The sequence below is a fragment of the Anomaloglossus baeobatrachus genome, chromosome 1, assembly GCF_048569485.1.
Source record: "Anomaloglossus baeobatrachus isolate aAnoBae1 chromosome 1, aAnoBae1.hap1, whole genome shotgun sequence".
Taxonomy (NCBI): domain Eukaryota; kingdom Metazoa; phylum Chordata; class Amphibia; order Anura; family Aromobatidae; genus Anomaloglossus; species Anomaloglossus baeobatrachus.
In genome coordinates, this window is record NC_134353.1 from 226965566 (window position 1) to 226982039 (window position 16474).

At 44.1% G+C, this 16474-nt stretch overlaps 1 protein-coding gene across 1 annotated transcript in view; it reads left to right on the forward strand.

Moving 5' to 3' along the window:
• Positions 1 to 12686, forward strand: part of SETD7 (SET domain containing 7, histone lysine methyltransferase) — an 80648-nt gene extending 67962 nt beyond the window's left edge. The window contains exons 7-8 of the mRNA XM_075348504.1: positions 6896 to 7053; positions 12370 to 12686. Of these exons, the coding sequence (XP_075204619.1) occupies positions 6896 to 7053; positions 12370 to 12547 (336 nt within the window). The 3' untranslated portion in view covers positions 12548 to 12686. The remainder of the gene's footprint in view (positions 1 to 6895; positions 7054 to 12369) is intronic.
• The last annotated feature ends 3788 nt before the right edge of the window (positions 12687 to 16474 follow it).

Here is a 16474-nt window from a genome sequence, read left to right on the forward strand (position 1 = left end):
CTCCGCTATGACTCGAGCTCCAAAGTGTCCTTGGACCTTTTTAGCCTTGCCGACCCTCCTGTCCCTTCCACAGTCCGGTCTACAGCTAGGACTATCCCTCATTAAGGGACAGGTCTCGGCTCTGTCAGTATGTGTCAGCGGCGTATCGTCCGGCTGGCTCCGGTGCGCTCATTTTAAGGGCGCATCTCACATCATTCCGCCTTTCCGGCGGCCTATGGAGCCCTAGGACCTTAATCCGGTCCTCCCGGTTCCCGGAAACCCCCCTTTGCGCCTCTTAGGGAGGTTTCTTTGTTTCATATTTCACAGAAAGTAGTCTTTCTGGTGGCTATAATTTCCCGCCAGGGAGTTCTGGCGGCACTTTCTCTGAGTCACCCCCTTTTTTTGGTCTTTTGCATCAAGACAAGGTGGTCTCCGTCCGACTCCGGACTTTTTTCCCTAAGGTGGTTACAGCTTCCACCTTATCCGGGGCAATTTTCCTGCCTTCCTTTTGTCCGGCTCCTGTTCATCGCTTTGAGGAAGCGTTGCATATCCTGGATCTGGTGCGGGCGCCCCGGATCTATGTGTCTCGCACCGCCGTTATTAGGCGGTGCACCTCTCTCTAGTGCTGACTGCTAGTCAGCGTAGCGGTCTCTCGGCATCTAAGCCGACCCTGGTTCGTTGGCTTAGGTCGGCCATTTCCGAGGCCTACAAGTGTACTCAAGTGCCTTCCCCGCCGGGGATTAGAGCACATTTGATCAGACCTGTCGGTGCCTTTTGGGCTTTCACGCCAGGCTACGGCTCAGTAGGTCTGTCAGACTGCAGCTCGAATTAGTCTGCATACTTTTTCGAAGCTCTATCCAAGGCATGCTCTTGCTTTGGCAGACGCGGGTTTGGGCAGACGCATCTTTCAGGCGTCTGTCGCCCATTTGTGAAGTTGGGTTTGCCTGCTTCTCAGTTGTCTGTTTATTCCCACCCATGGACTGCTTTTGAACGTCCCATGGTCTGGGTCTCCCATAGGAACGATAAAGAAAAAGAGAATTTTGTTACTTACCGTAAATTCTTTTTCTTATAGTTCCGTCATGGGAGACCCAGCACCCTCCCTATTGCCTGTTGGCAGGTTTCTTGTTCCGTGTGTCTTCACCGGCTGTTATTGTTGTAGACAGAGGTTCCGGTTCTTCCGGATTTTACTCTGTCTCTTCTTGTGGGTGGATGTCCTCCTTCAGCTTTTGCACTAAACTGGCTAGGACTGGCTAGCAGGGGGTGTATATGCTAGGAGGGAGGAGCTACACGTTTTGAGTGTAGTAACTTTGTGTGTCCTCCGGAGGCAGTAGCTATACACCCATGGTCTGGGTCTCCCATGACGGAACTATAAGAAAAAGAATTTACGGTAAGTAACAAAATTCTCTTTTTCCACCACATATGAGGTATCGTCGTACTCAGGAGAAATTGCACAATACATTTTATGGTGCATTTTTTTCTGATACCCTTGTGGAAAAAAAAGCTACCTGTTTGAAAAAACAATTTTGTGGTAAAAAAAAAATAAAATATTTTCACGGCTGAACATTACAAACGTTTGTGAAGCCTCCAGGGGTTCAAAGTGCTCACTAAACAGCTAGATAAATTCCATGAGGGGTCTAGTTTCCAAAATGGGGTCAATTGTGGGGGAGCTCCATTGTTTAGGCACTTCAGGGGGGTCTCCAAATGAAACATGGCGTCCGCTAATAATTCCAACCAATTTTGCTGTGAAATGGCGCTCCTTGCCTTCCGAGTCCTGCCGTGCGCCCAAACATTTGATTTCCACCACATATGGGGTATCTGCGTACTCAGGAGAAAATGCACCATAAATTTTATGGTGCATTTTTTCCTGATACCCTTGTGATAAAAAAAGCTACCTGGTTGAAGCAACAGTTTTGTGGTAAAAAAAATTTTTTTTCTTTTCACGGCTCAACGTTATGAACTTCTGTGAAGCCCCCAGGGGTTCAAAGTGCACATCAAACATCTAGAAAAAATATTTGAGGGCTCTAGTTTCCAAAATGGGGTCATTTGTGGGGGAGCTCCATTGTTTAGGCACCTCGGGGAGTCTTCAAACCCGACATGGCGTCCGCTAATGAGTGCAGCTAATTTTGCACTCAAAAATTCAAATGGCGCTCCTTGCCTTCCGAGTCCTGCTGTGTGCCCAAACATTTGATTACCACCACATATGGGGTATCTGCGTACTCAGGAGAAAATGCACGATACATTTTATGATGCATTTTTCCTGATACCCTTGTGAAAATACTAATTTTTATGGCTAAAGTAACATTTTTGTGTTAAAAAAGTAAAATTTTCATTTTTTCGTCTACATTGCTTTGGTTGCTGTGAAGCTCCTAAAGGGTTAATAAACTTCTTGGATGTGGTTTTGAGCAGAGTGAGGGGTGCAGATTTTAGAATTGGGTCACTTTTGGGTATTTTCTGTCGCCTAGGTTTCTCAAATCACTCCAAATGTGATGTGGTACCTAAACAATTTTTTTTTGTAAATTTTGTTGGAAAAATGAGAAATTGGTGATGAACTTTGAACCCTTCTAACTTCCTAACGGAAATTTTTTTTTTTTTTCAAAAATTGCGCTGGTGTAAAGTAGACATGTGGGAAATGTTATTTAGTAACTTTTTTGTGTGACATATCTCTCAGATTTATGGGCATAAAATTTCAAATTTTGAAAATTGCAAAATTTTCAAAATTTTCGATAAATTTCCGAATTTTCACAAATAAACGCAAAACATATCGGCCTAAATTTACCACTGACATGAAGTACAATATGTCACGAAAAAACAATCTCAGAATCGCCAGGATCCGTTGAAGTGTTCCAGAGTTATAACCTGTCAAAGTGACACTGGTCAGAATTGCAAAAAATGGCCGGGTCTTTAAGGTGAAAACAGGCTGGGGGCTGAAGGGGTTAAACAAAATTTGACCGGTGCAAAAGTATGGGCACCTCAACATAAAAGTGACATTAATATTTTGTAGATCCTCCTTTTGCAAAAATAACAGCCTCTAGTCGCTTCCTGTAGCTTTTAATGAGTTTCTGGATCCTGGATGAAGGTATATTTGACCATTCCTGTTTACAAAACAATTCCAGTTCAGCTAAGTTTGATGGTCGCCGAGCATGGACAGCACGCTTCAAATCATCCCACAGATTTTCAATGATATTCAGGTCTGGGGACTGGGATGACCATTCCAGAACATTGTAATTGTTCCTCTGCATGAATGCCTGAGTAGATTTGGAGACGTGTTTTGGATCATTGTCTTGCTGAAATATCCAACCCCTGCGTAACTTCAACTTCGTCACTGATTCTTGCACATTATTGTCAAGAATCTGCTGATACTGAGTTGAATCCATGCGACCCTCAACTTTAACAAGATTCCCGGTGCCGGCATTGGCCACACAGCCCCAAAGCATGATGGAACCTCCACCAAATTTTACTGTGGGTTGCAAGTGCTTTTCTTGGAATGCCGTGTTTTTTTGCCTCCATGCATAACGCCTTTTTGTATGACCAAACAACTCAATCTTTGTTTCATCAGTCCCCAGGACCTTCTTCCAAAATGTAACTGGCTTGTCCAAATGTGCTTTTGCATACCTCAGGCGACTGTTTGTGGCGTGCTTGCAGAAACGGCTTCTTTCGCATCACTCTCCCATACAGCTTCTCCTTGTGCAACGTGCGCTGTATTATTGACCTATGCACATTGACACCATCTGCAGCAAGATGAAGATGCAGGTCTTTGGAGGTGGTCTGTGGATTGTCCTTGACTGTTCTCACCATTCTTCTTCTCTGCCTTTCTGATATTTTTCTTGACTTGCTACTTCTGGGCTTAACAAGAACTGTACCTGTGTTCTTCCATTTCCTTACTATGTTCCTCACAGTGGAAACTGACAGTTTAAATCACTGAGACAACTTTTTGTATCCTTCCCCTGAACAACTATGTTGAATAATCTTTGTTTTCAGATCATTTGAGAGTTGTTTTGAGGAACCCATGATGCCACTTTTCATAGGAGATTCAAATAGGAGAACAACTTGCAAGTGGCCACCTTAAATACCTTTTCTCATGATTGGGTACACCTGCCTATGAAGTTCAAAGCTCAATGAGGTTACAAAACCAATTTAGTGCTTTTAGTGAGTCAGTAAAAAGTAGTTAGGAGTGTTGAAATCAAGAAATTGATAAGGGTGCCCATACTTTTGCACCGGTCAACTTTTGTTTAAATGCGGATTGCACATTTTCTGTTAGTACAATAAACCTCATTTCAATCCAGAAATATTACTGAGTTTATCAGTTATTAGATATATGAAACTGAAATAGCTGTTGCAAAAACCCAAATTGTTATAAAGAAAAAAGGTTAACATTAATAGGGGTGCCCAAACTGTTTCATATGACTGTATGTGAGTATGTAGTCTATACGTCACCCACAGGCTCATTTGTAAACAAAGATGTATATCTTGCAGTGTATATGTTTCTTTTCTGCTGGCTATTTCTGCATGGAATATTGCAGCAAATTAATCTATTCCAACAAGATGAAACAGGTATGCCTGCCCAATAGAGGTCTAATGGACTCTTATAGTATCAAGTGACTGTGGCCCAATAAATATGGATGCACTGGGCAACTGCAGTGTGAATTCAGCCATCCAGCTATCTCTTTTGATTGTCCAGTCACTTGGTTTTCAACCAAATATCAAATTTCCATGTTTGCCCACTATCGCCTTCTAATCTGGTCTCTAAATCCATTCAAGAAGAGGAGCTGCAGTAGTGTCACCAGAGGTAAAATCTACAATATAACCTAATTGTAGCAATTTAAAGGGATCCTGGCAGCTGATTCACAGGTAGTGTATCATACAATAGCTACATGATTACAGCAATATATTTCTAACTTTGAAACGCTGTGGCTTTTCAGAGAAAAACTGTTTTTTCTCAACCCATCCTCTCTGTCAGAATCCCCCAAGTCTCTGTCTTGGGATACTACTCTTAAGGGGGCTTTGCACAGTAGCGATATCGTTAGAAATTTGTAGCGATAGCGAGCGTGTAAGTACCCGCCCCCGTCGTGCATGCGATTGTTTGTGATCGCTGCCGTAGTGAACATTATTGCTACAGCAGCGTCACACGAACTTACCTGGTCGGCGGCGTCACTGTGACTGCCGAACAATCCCTCCTTCAAGGGAGAGGGACGTTCGGCATCACAGCGACATCACCGCAACGTCACTAAGCGGCCGGCCAATCAAGGCAGAGGGGCGGAGATGAGCAGGACGTAACATCCCGCCCACCTCCTTCCTTCCGCATTGTGGCCGGCAGCAGGTAAGGAGATGTTCCTCGCTCCTGCGGTGTCGCACACAGCGATGTATGCTGCCGTATGAGCAATGAACCACCTGGATAAACAACCCTTACCGATTTTTGAGTTTGGGACGACCTCTCCATGGTGAACGATTTTCACCATTTTTGAGGTCACTTAAACTCGCTGGTAAGTGTCACACGCTGCGATATCGTTAATGACGCCGGATGTGCGTCACTAACAACGTGACCCCGACGATAAAACATTAATGCTATTGTAGCGTGTAAAGCCCCCTTTAATCTTCTATACATTTTGGGCGGGGACAACTCAAAGTCCCATTGCTTCCAGTACTATCAATATACTGATGACAGTCAGATCTACCTCTCAGACACTCTGGGAATCTTGATAGCAGAGATGTGAGGTCTGGGCCTATCAGCCATATCTTCCTACTTCTCCTCTCGCTTTATGTAGCGCAGCATAGACAAAACTGAACTCCTCATCTTTCCTCCATCGCGCCGATCTTCCCTATCTATCACGCAAAATGACATCGCTCTCCCCAGTACCCGAATTCTGCTGCCTCAGAGTAACCCTCGACTCTGCCTTGTTCTTCAAACCACACAGCCAAGCTATTGCCACCTTCTGTGGCTTCCAACTCATAATTATTTCCAGTGTCTGTTCTTTCCTCAACTCTGAATCTACTGAAAGGCTAGTGCATGCCCTCATCATCTCCCACCTCGACTACTGTAATATTCTCCTCTGTTACCTTCCTGCTAACACTTTCGCACCTCCCCAGTGCGTCCTTTAAATTTGATGCCCGAATAATCCCCACCTTTCTACTCGTCCACCTCTCCCCTCTGCAAATCCCTTTATTGGCTCCCAATTCTTCAACTTATACAATTCAAGCTAGTAACATTGACCTACAAAGTTGTCCATAATCTACCTCCTCTGTAGATCTCCTTCCCAATGATCCTGTAGAACGTAAGCCCAAAAGGGCAGGGCATTCTCCCCTTTGTACCAGTCTGTTCCTATCCATTTTGTTCATTTATAATTTTATATTTGTGTCTTGTATGTAACCCCTTCTCATGTACAGCACCACAGAATTAATGTTGATCTAAAAATAGTAATATAGTTTACTAGGCACCAGAGACAGAGTTGCACGGGGACTACTTGGGCAGTCTGTTCCCCGTGGAGTTTCCTCTCCCATGGAGTGACAGGTGTCTCCTTATACACACAGGTAGGAGAGCGTTGTATTGACAGGGCAACGGGAAGGGAGAAGCCACCGGGACTCGCCTGTTCAACTATTTTTTGTGCTGCTTGGCCCCTGGCGATTATTAAACTGTTTTTCTCTTAAACGCCGCAGCACTTCAGAGTTAACCATACCAGACAGAAATCATGCAGCTCTGGTTAATTCATGCTACCTGTGGACTGCGCAGCATGTATCAGCTGTCAGATTCCCTATAATAAGCTGGCATTGATAACACACAGTTGGGTTGACTACCTAATCTTTTCTAGTACAATAGTAGGAAAAGAATATGGATACTCTGAAGTTTAAGCAAAACTGTGAACTTCACTTCCTCTTCCAAGATATATGACAAATCATGTACACTTTCTTATTTCCCCACTAGGTGGATAGTAGAGACTGGTCATTAAATGGCAACACAATATCTTTAGACGATGAAACTGTAATTGATGTGCCAGATCCCTACAATGTGACTACCAAATACTGTGCATCCTTGGGACATAAGGCCAACCACTCTTTTTCTCCTAACTGTATTTATGACACGTGAGTACAATACTCTAAGATACTGGAAATGTTGAACTACATGAAATTCCTACATCTCTAAAAAAAAAAAAAAAAAACTTAACCGAACGCTAAATCTGATCTCCAATAAATACCTGATGTATATGAAAACGAAGACCAGAAACTGTTTGTACATATCACTACAAGGCTCATTAGACGTATTCTATAATTTTTCAGGAGCATATGTCGAGAATACCGTGGGTAAAATAAGTATTGGACACGTTACCAATTTTCTAAGTTAATGTTTCTAAAGGTGCCATTGACATGAATTTCTCACTAAATGCCGATAACAACCCATCCAATCTACACCTGCTAAGAAATCAGACCATAGATGTCCATAAATTAAGAGATATGAGATAATGAGAAATGACACAGGCAAAAAGTATTGAACAAATTACTGAAATGTACTTACTGTATTTTTCGGATTATAAGACGCACTTTTCCTCCCAAAAATTTGGGAGGAAAGTGAGGGGTGCATCTGAATCTGAATGTAGCTTACCGGGGTGAGGGAGAGAGGTCGCAAGGGGCCCGGGGGAATGCTGCGGCGGCTGTGCAGGGTCTGTGGAGGGTGGTGCTGGGGCGGCTGTGCAGTGTCAGCAGCAGGGTCTGCTGTGCGGGGTCTCCATCGGCTTTACTGGCGCTGTAGGTCGGGCGGTGAGGACTTCAAATAATACCGCCCAGAGTCGGCGTGTGCGCAGTTGGAGCTCTTGGCTCAAGCTCTCATCTGCGCAGGCGCAGCCTCTGACCCATTGATCTCCCTCCAGCGGACTTGAAAATGGTGCCCGGTGGTGGCGCTTGCGTAGATGACACCTCGGCTTGCCATTGAGCCTAGAGCTCAATCTGCACTAACTCCGGGCGCCATTTCTTTGAAGCCCTCATCGTCCGCAGTCCGAGCCCAAGCACAGCTGCCCCAGCACAGCAGCACCAGCCTCCGCCGGAGCCCCAGCTTCTGCCACTGCACCAGCACAACCTCCACCACCACCGCTGCCGCCCCCTCCGGTAAGACACCACCGGATTACAAGACGGACCCCATTTTTTTTTTGTCACCTTTTTTATTGCTCTGAATTTGGGGTGCATCTTATAATCCGGTGCGTCTTATAAAACGAAAAATACGTGCAAAACACTGTGGAAAAGGAGCGCAATAGGGTCTTACCCGACAAACAAATGGGGTATGATTCGCAGAGGTTACTCACCAAGTGTAGTTGTGAAAGTCACAACCACTATGCAGGCATATGGATTGGGTCAAAGGCAGCAGTCATCCCAGTGATGAATAGTATAAATGAAGAGATGGATGTTTAAAAACCGCGCCAAAGACCACTAGTGCAGGAGATGGATTTACCGTGACTTTATTCCATATTCAGGTCTACGCGTTTCAGGAGCGTCCGCTCCCTTCCTCAGGACAATACAGGCACAAGCAACATCAAAATTAGCAGTCAAAGAATGAACCGAAAACTTTATACCGAAAACTTTATACGTGTTTCTTGGATCTGGCGTGACCAGTTTCTTCTGTGTGTGGATTCAGCAGCAGAGGGTCGTTTTTCACCTAAGATGGAATATTTCAACAACCGACTTTCCTCTAGAGAAAAATTGATTCTACAAACATGGGCGTACTAATGACGTCACACCGGAAGGTATAAAGTTTTCGGTTCATTCTTTGACTGCTGATTTTGATGTTGCTTGTGCCTGTATTGTCCTGAGGAAGGGAGCGGACGCTCCTGAAACGCGTAGACCTGAATATGGAATAAAGTCACGTTAAATCCATCTCCTGCACTAGTGGTCTTTGGCGCGGTTTTTAAACATCCATCTCTTCATTTATACTATAAAACGAAAAATACGGTACTACTTTGGACAGAAGTTCTATGCCCATATAACTAGTATTAAAGGAAATCTGTCACCAGGTTATTGCTACTTCATCAGAGAACAGCTTAATGTAGACAGAGACCCTGATTCCAGCTATGTGTTACTTACTAAGCTGTTTCCTATTTTGATAAAATCAATGCTTTCTCTGCTGCAGATCTATTCGTTATATCATGAATATGCTGGACTACCTGCAGCACACCAACTAGTCCTGTAATGATAATCTCCTGCTGATTTAAATTGTGTTTTTTATCAAAACTACACTAAGCAGCCCATGAGGATAAGATTGAGGATCTCTGCCCCTAAGTTATGCTGCTCCCAGCTTAGGTGTTAAAAACCTGGTGACCGATTTCTTTTAAATACAAAGAGACTGCCACTGGGCAGAGACTCTGGGGTGGACATTTTTATTTTTTTGTTTTATTGTATTTTATGGAAAGAGCACACCACCTTTTTAAAATTGGGTTCTAACAGATGTAGAAGTGAGAAGAGGCCTGCCCACCACCCATAAAGGGGCAAAGGAAAGACTGCAGAGGACGCTAGACGTTTCTCTGAATAAGTGCCTGCGGTGTCGTTAATGTGAAGCTTCTGGTGAGGAGTCCACAATATTCAGTCAGGAGTTGATGGTTTGCACTAGTGATTGACTTCTTCCCTATTACTGAGCATAGGCGGAAAACTATCAGGAATGACAGGGGTTGACTCATGAGCACTGCATTTATGTTAATATACTTAAGTATATGTTTCACATAAAATGCACAAGAGGAACATTAAACAGATTTGTTTTATTTATTTTTTTTTTTTAAGTCAGCAAGTCTGTTAGAAGGGTGCAGTCAGATGGCCATATATCACAGACGATGATTGCACTGCAGTGCTCTGACTGGATTACTGCTCTCCTAGCCCGAATGTGTCAGCTATGTAGAAATATCTGCTTTCATGCTCTGAGTAGGAGAGCCGCTGGGCAATCCAAGAATTAAATAAATCTTTGTTTTATATAGCGCTAATTTATTCCGCAGTTCTTTACATACATCAGGAACACTGTCCCCATTGGAGTTCACAATCTAAATTCCCTTTCTGTGTGTCTTTTGAGTGTGGAAGGAAATCGGAGGAAAAAACATGCAGATACTGGGAGAACATGCAAACTCCTTACAGATGTTGTCCTTGGTAGTATTGGAACCCCAGAACCCAGCACTGCAAGACTGCAGTGCTAACCACTGAGCCACCATATTGCCCGAATTCCAATATGATCGTCGTCTGTGCTATATGGCCGTCTTACTGCACCCTAATACCTTATACCAGTCATGGTGAACCTTTCACAGGCCGAGTGCCCAAACTGTAGCCCTAAACCCATTTTTTTTTTTTTTTCCGAAGTGCCAACCAATCCTATTATGTAAATAATTGATTGTAACCTTACCATTGCAGTCTTCTCTTCAGCAGGGGGGCATCACACTCATGCATGCTTACCACACATTGAAGCTGAGCCCTTTCCAGACACAGCAGTTGGATTGATCTTTCTGGAAAAAAATGCAGCATATTAGACAGAGATTTTAGCCTGGAATACAATCAGATGTCACCTGTAATCCACATCTACATTTCAAAGTCTGAACATCTTGAAATCCCATAAAGATGTGCGAGTTGCTCCCCTCCCCTTTCATTGTGTAGCTATGTCCCCCTTCCTCGGCCACTTCCTGGTAAACATGTCCCCCATCCTGATATATATTTCCCAAATTCTGGTATATTTGTCCCCATCATTGACCCATCCTGGTAAATGTACCCCATCATTGTAAATGTATCCCATCCTGGCATGTTCCCCCATACTGTTAAATGTACCCCATCCAGGCATGTTCCCTTATCCTGGTAAATGTCCCCTTTTCTGGTAAATGTACCCCATCCTGGTAAATGTACCCCATCCTGATAAATGTTCCCAATCCTGGCATGTTTCCTCATCCTGGCATGTTCCCTCATCCTGGCATGTTCATGTACCCCCATCCTGGCATGTTTCCCCCCCATCCTGGTAAATGTATCCCCCATCCTGGTAAATGTATCCCCCATCCTGGTAAATGTTCCCCTTCCTGCTAAATGTACCCCATCCTGGCATGCTTCCCCCCATCCTTGCAGCCATGCTTCCCCCCATCCTTGCAGCCATGTTTCCCCCCCATCCTTGCAGCCATGTTTCCCCCCCATCCTTGCAGCCATGTTTCCCCCCCATCCTTGCAGCCATGTTTCCCCCCCATCCTTGCAGCCATGTTTCCCCCCCATCCTTGCAGCCATGTTTCCCCCCCATCCTTGCAGCCATGTTTCCCCCCCATCCTTGCAGCCATGTTTCCCCCCCCCCATCCTTTCAGCCATGTTTCCCCCCCCCATCCTTTCAGCCATGTTTCCCCCCCCCATCCTTTCAGCCATGTTTCCCCCCCCATCCTTGCAGCCATGTTTCCCCCATCTTTGCACGTTTCTCTCCCATCCTTGCAGCCATGTTTCCACCCCATCCTTGCAGCCATGTTTCCCCCCCCATCCTTGCAGCCATGTTTCCCCCATCTTTGCATGTTCCCCCCCACCCCATCCTTGCAGCCATGTTTAACCCATCTTTGCACGTTTCTCCCATCCTTGCAGCCATGTTTGCCCCGTGCTCTCCATGTTTGCCCCGTGCTCTCCATGTTTGCCCCGTGCTCTCCATGTTTGCCCCGTGCTCTCCATGTTTGCCCCGTGCTCTCCATGTTTGCCCCGTGCTCTCCATGTTTGCCCCGTGCTCTCCATGTTTGTCCCGTATGCCCCGTGCTCTCAATGTTTGCCCCGTGCTGTCACTGTTCCCCACAACTTGGCACAGCCGCACACCGCTTAAAAATTTAAAAAAAAAACTTCGCCTCCCAGCACTCGCTCCACCGCTGCGCGCTGCTGGGTCCTCAGTCAGTTCCCGCGCGGCCACAAGACGCCGGCGCCGCCTACTGACGCTCCTCCGTCTACTAGGCAACAGGCCTGCGGCCCAGGAGAGGAGGCGTGTCAGAGGGAGGAGAAATGTCTCCTCTGCTCCAACACCACTTTGAACTGCCGGCGCGATCACACCGACAGTGCAAAGTGGCTGAATGTGGCGACAGCACGCGTGCCAGCACAAAGGGCTCTGCGTGCCCAGTCTGGCACGCGTGCCATAGGTTCGCCATCACTGCCTTATACTGACCAATTCCCTTTTAATGTGTGACCTATTTGGTAGGTGGGGGTCTATAATGCCAGATAACCTAATACCTGCCATTGCCTGCATATCTACAATGTTGGCATTTATAGTTGCAGATGTCTTTCCTGTCTTCCAGTGTATATTTTCACTTGGCTGCAGCCTTAAAAATCATGAGCTGTAAGAAAATAAGCGTTACCATATGTGTGAAGATAGTAAGGTGTAAGAACATCTGTCTAAACTGTAATGTTCTATTGATTTCTGTATTGTCTCATTTTCTAAAGGTTTGTCCATCCCAGATTTGGACATATCAAGTGTATCCGAACCATTGCAGCAGTGGAAAAAGACGAGGAACTTACCGTGGCGTACGGCTACGACCACAACTCTGCAGGGAAAAATGGCCCAGAGGCACCAGAATGGTATCGACAGCAGCTGAAGGAATTTGAGCTGACTCAGAAGTGAACGGCTTTTCTTCTGCCTCGGGGTAACTGGATCTATGCATTTTGTTTATACCGAAGATTTCTGGACTTTCCTAAGATCGCTGAGAATCACAATCGATTAATCGTCATCTTGTGATGTTATTAAACTTGTAGTCAAAATACCTATTCACATTGTGACCATGTCTTACACTAAGAAAAGCTAATGCTATTTAATTACTAGGCAGATACTGTGCAGAATAGTATATATTTTTCAGGTTTAACTTCCATAAGCATCAGAAAGCTAAAATGTAAAAGGCATAAAAGTTACAACTCGAGGTATACAGCTTTTTGTGTCTTTTGCTTTTGTGCTGGTTACAAGGTAACTGCATTGACATTGTGTGCAATACACTGGGATGCTGTAGTATAAGATGGCCGTCCTGTTATGTAAAAGCAGGGACGGGAAAGGAGGGCTGTTATCTTTACTACAATGCAACATTTTATATGTATATAGAAAAAATATTATGGAAAGGTGACGTCTGTATAGGATTATTTATAGACCTGTGGTTAGACTGCACATGTAGAGGTGAGCAGAACTGAAGACGAGTGATCTCTTTGGTACACCTTTTATTTTGTATTCTGTAATGCAGTGTGTACTAGACTGTGAAAGAATATTGCATCTGTTAAAGTAGGATGAGTATTCCTTTACAACAAAAAATATGCAGAAATGTACCTATAAAATGCTTTTCTAACTCAATGACTTCTTGAATAATGTATGTATATAAAATGAACTCGCTGCAAGAGGTAAAAGACTTCTTCTTGTCTATCAGACCGTGAGCGGCTATACGTATTCATAGCACTCCATTGACCGGAGAGATGCCAAGGGTGTCCTTTATGCACTCACCAGGCAGATATGTATGTATATATTTTAGCGGTTTAAGGACATGTAGTCTTCTGTACAATTGGTTATCACAAGAAGTAGGCTTGGCATGCTGTATGGCACACAGTGCTGTATACCAGGAGATTGGAATATTTCTACGATGTTAGACGCTAAATCATCACAAGCTTTTTATATCAGAACTGTTCTCTACCACATACCACTTTAAGTTGGCTGAACCTGGAGATCATTTTATCTATATAGGGTCGTCCTACTTCTAACCTGACAGGTGATGTCAGGAGACGAGGATCAGGCAGTTTTGAATATGGGAGCAGCTTACGCCACTCTTCCAATTGAAATGTGAGCTGAACCTTCGTCTGTATCGGTGGGCAGGGAGACCAAGCAGTAAGCCAGATAGGTGTTCATCTGCAGCATTTTGAGGGTAGTCTCTTATTTCTTTACATGATATAGTTAATGTTTTATTTGTCATGAAGAATAAGACGAACCCTTTCTACAGATATAAGGATTGTGTGCTGCTCCTTGTACAACCCCTTACTTCATACTCCTTTTATGTACCAGGTTCACACACTCTGGGTACAAACTTACCAACGATGGTCTACAGGTCAAAACTGAATTACCCTTTTGGACTGTGCCTGTGTCTAAATTGTATGGGTTCACAAGGGTTATCGCTGGAGTAACCATGTGAGATATGGTTTTTGTTTTATGCACATATTGTGTTTTTCGGACTATAAGGCGCACTGGACCATAAGACGCACCTAGGTTTTATTTTGAAGCAAAAAAAATGTGGTCATGACGCACTGTTATGGGGTGGGATTTGCTTACTGACACTGTTATGAGGGTAATGTCCTTCATCCTGGGCCCCATCAGGTATAAATGTTGCCTATACTGGTGCATATGTTTACTATCATGGGCCCATCCTGGTATGTATGTCTTCTGTTATGCCACATACCAAAACAAATAAAACAAAAATGATACTACTCACCTTCCATGTGCTCAGTGTCCTCTTCTGATGCCGGCGACTGACTTTGGCGTGTAAGCGGGACAGCTCATGACGTCAATGCCATGTGCCCAGTGACACACAGACGTCAGCTGACTGCTAATCCAAGATGAATATTCACTGCTCCCCATGCCTTGAATTATGGACTTGGGCAGCAGTGAATATTCATTTTCTTTAATAGCAGACACGTGATCATCTCAGTTGCTGCAGTAACCCACGGCTGGACCGATCAGTGTGTCCGCTATTATAGAAAATTAATATTCACTGCTCTCCCCACCCATAATCCCGCCCACCTCACAGCACCTGCTTCAGTGCTGAGAGGTGGGTGGGATTATGGATGTGGGCGTTTTGAGGTTTTTTTGCATTTTTTTTTTTCCCCACCAAGATGAACAGTAACAGAAATGCACTTAAATCTGTACTAAAAATATTGCTTAATTTACACTACATTTTTCTGGCCATAGCCTTCATGTTTCATAGCGTAAAAGGGCATTAAAAAAAATCATACGTGAATATATCCCGATCTGCAGTTATGGCTGAAAGTGTTGGCACCCTTGAAATTGTTCCAGAAAATGAAGTATTTCTCACTTATTGCAATTATACAAGTTTTGCTATTTCCCTTGTGTGTATTGGAGCAACACAAAAAAACGGGGGGGGGGGGGGGGGAGACAATGGAATCAGTTTCATGCAACCGTAATTGACAATTGAGGATATAAAACACAGTTATGCCTGTGATATGTTCAGGCCCACAATAACTCGCAACCCCAAGAGGCATATAGTGCCCCTATACAACAGCCACACTGTCCAAACGACATTCCAGTAGAGAGGTCCTCTAAGATGAGAGCCCAGCCAAGTAATACTATGCACACTGTAGGCATACTCACGCAATACAGTCCATGAGGAGGAAACCTAAGAACAGTGCCTATAATAAGCTGCAAGATAATGAACCTGGAGAAGGTCAAAATGGAGCCAACAGGGCGCTAAATACAAAGCGCATGGGAAGAAACATAAACCCCAGGGGTCCAAAGTAGACCCGTGCTCAGAGCTGTAAGTGGTCAGAGCCAGTGGATGGCTGCCAGGAGAACCCCACGCGTATCGATGCAAAGCGCAGCTTCGTCAGGGGAAAGATAACTGGCACTGTAACTAAACTTCTCCTTGATTATGTTGTGCACCGTACACAAAGAAACATATCTCTGGCTGAACTTGTAAACTTGAAATTTTTGAACAATTTTCTCAAGTCTTCAGTTTGTTTCTTCTATCTCTGTTCTCCATGTTTAGGGTGGCACACCGGGACATACAATGCAAATATCGAGCCAACTTCTCCAACTTTTTTTTTTTTTTCTTCTTTTCTTTATCCTGGTTTCAAGTATGATTTTCATATTGCCCACATCAGTTACTTGGTACAGGTGAGCTTGTTCCGAGCATGTTATGCTCACTCGTTGTTTACCAACAATTTTGACCTGCCCATTTTTGGGTTTGTGTGTGAAATTATGTCCAATTTGCCTTGTTTTTCCTCTTTTTGTGGTGTTCCAATACACACAAAGGAAATAAACGTGTAGAACAAAATATGTATAGTTGCAATCATTTGATGGGACAAATATTTCATTTTCTAGAACAATTTCAAGAGTGTCAACACGTTCGACCATAATTGTAACTGAAGAAGTGACCCCTTATCTGACTACTGAGTGACTGTTCTTAATCGGTTACAAATTCCTATGCTACAGAATTGTAATATATCTGTAAAAATCATACTATAGCATCTGATATATATATTTTTTTTATTTTTTTTTTGCACCTATAGACTTGTATACGGTCATCAGTAGCAGCCCGAATGTTATCAGTTACACAGGTTTCCTAAATCAAAAGCTACGTCACCATGCAGGTTGAAATCTTAAACCAAACATAAGTGGCACCCCCGCTCAATGTAGTCTGTCCATAATCTGATCTGAAAATTGTGAGAAAAGGTATAACTTACAGAACCAGGGTTTAGCAGAGACCATCAAATAACACTTTCAACAGAGATTTCTAAGACACCCTATAGTGACACTACCTGACCTTGGGTGTCGACCACGCAAGTGGTG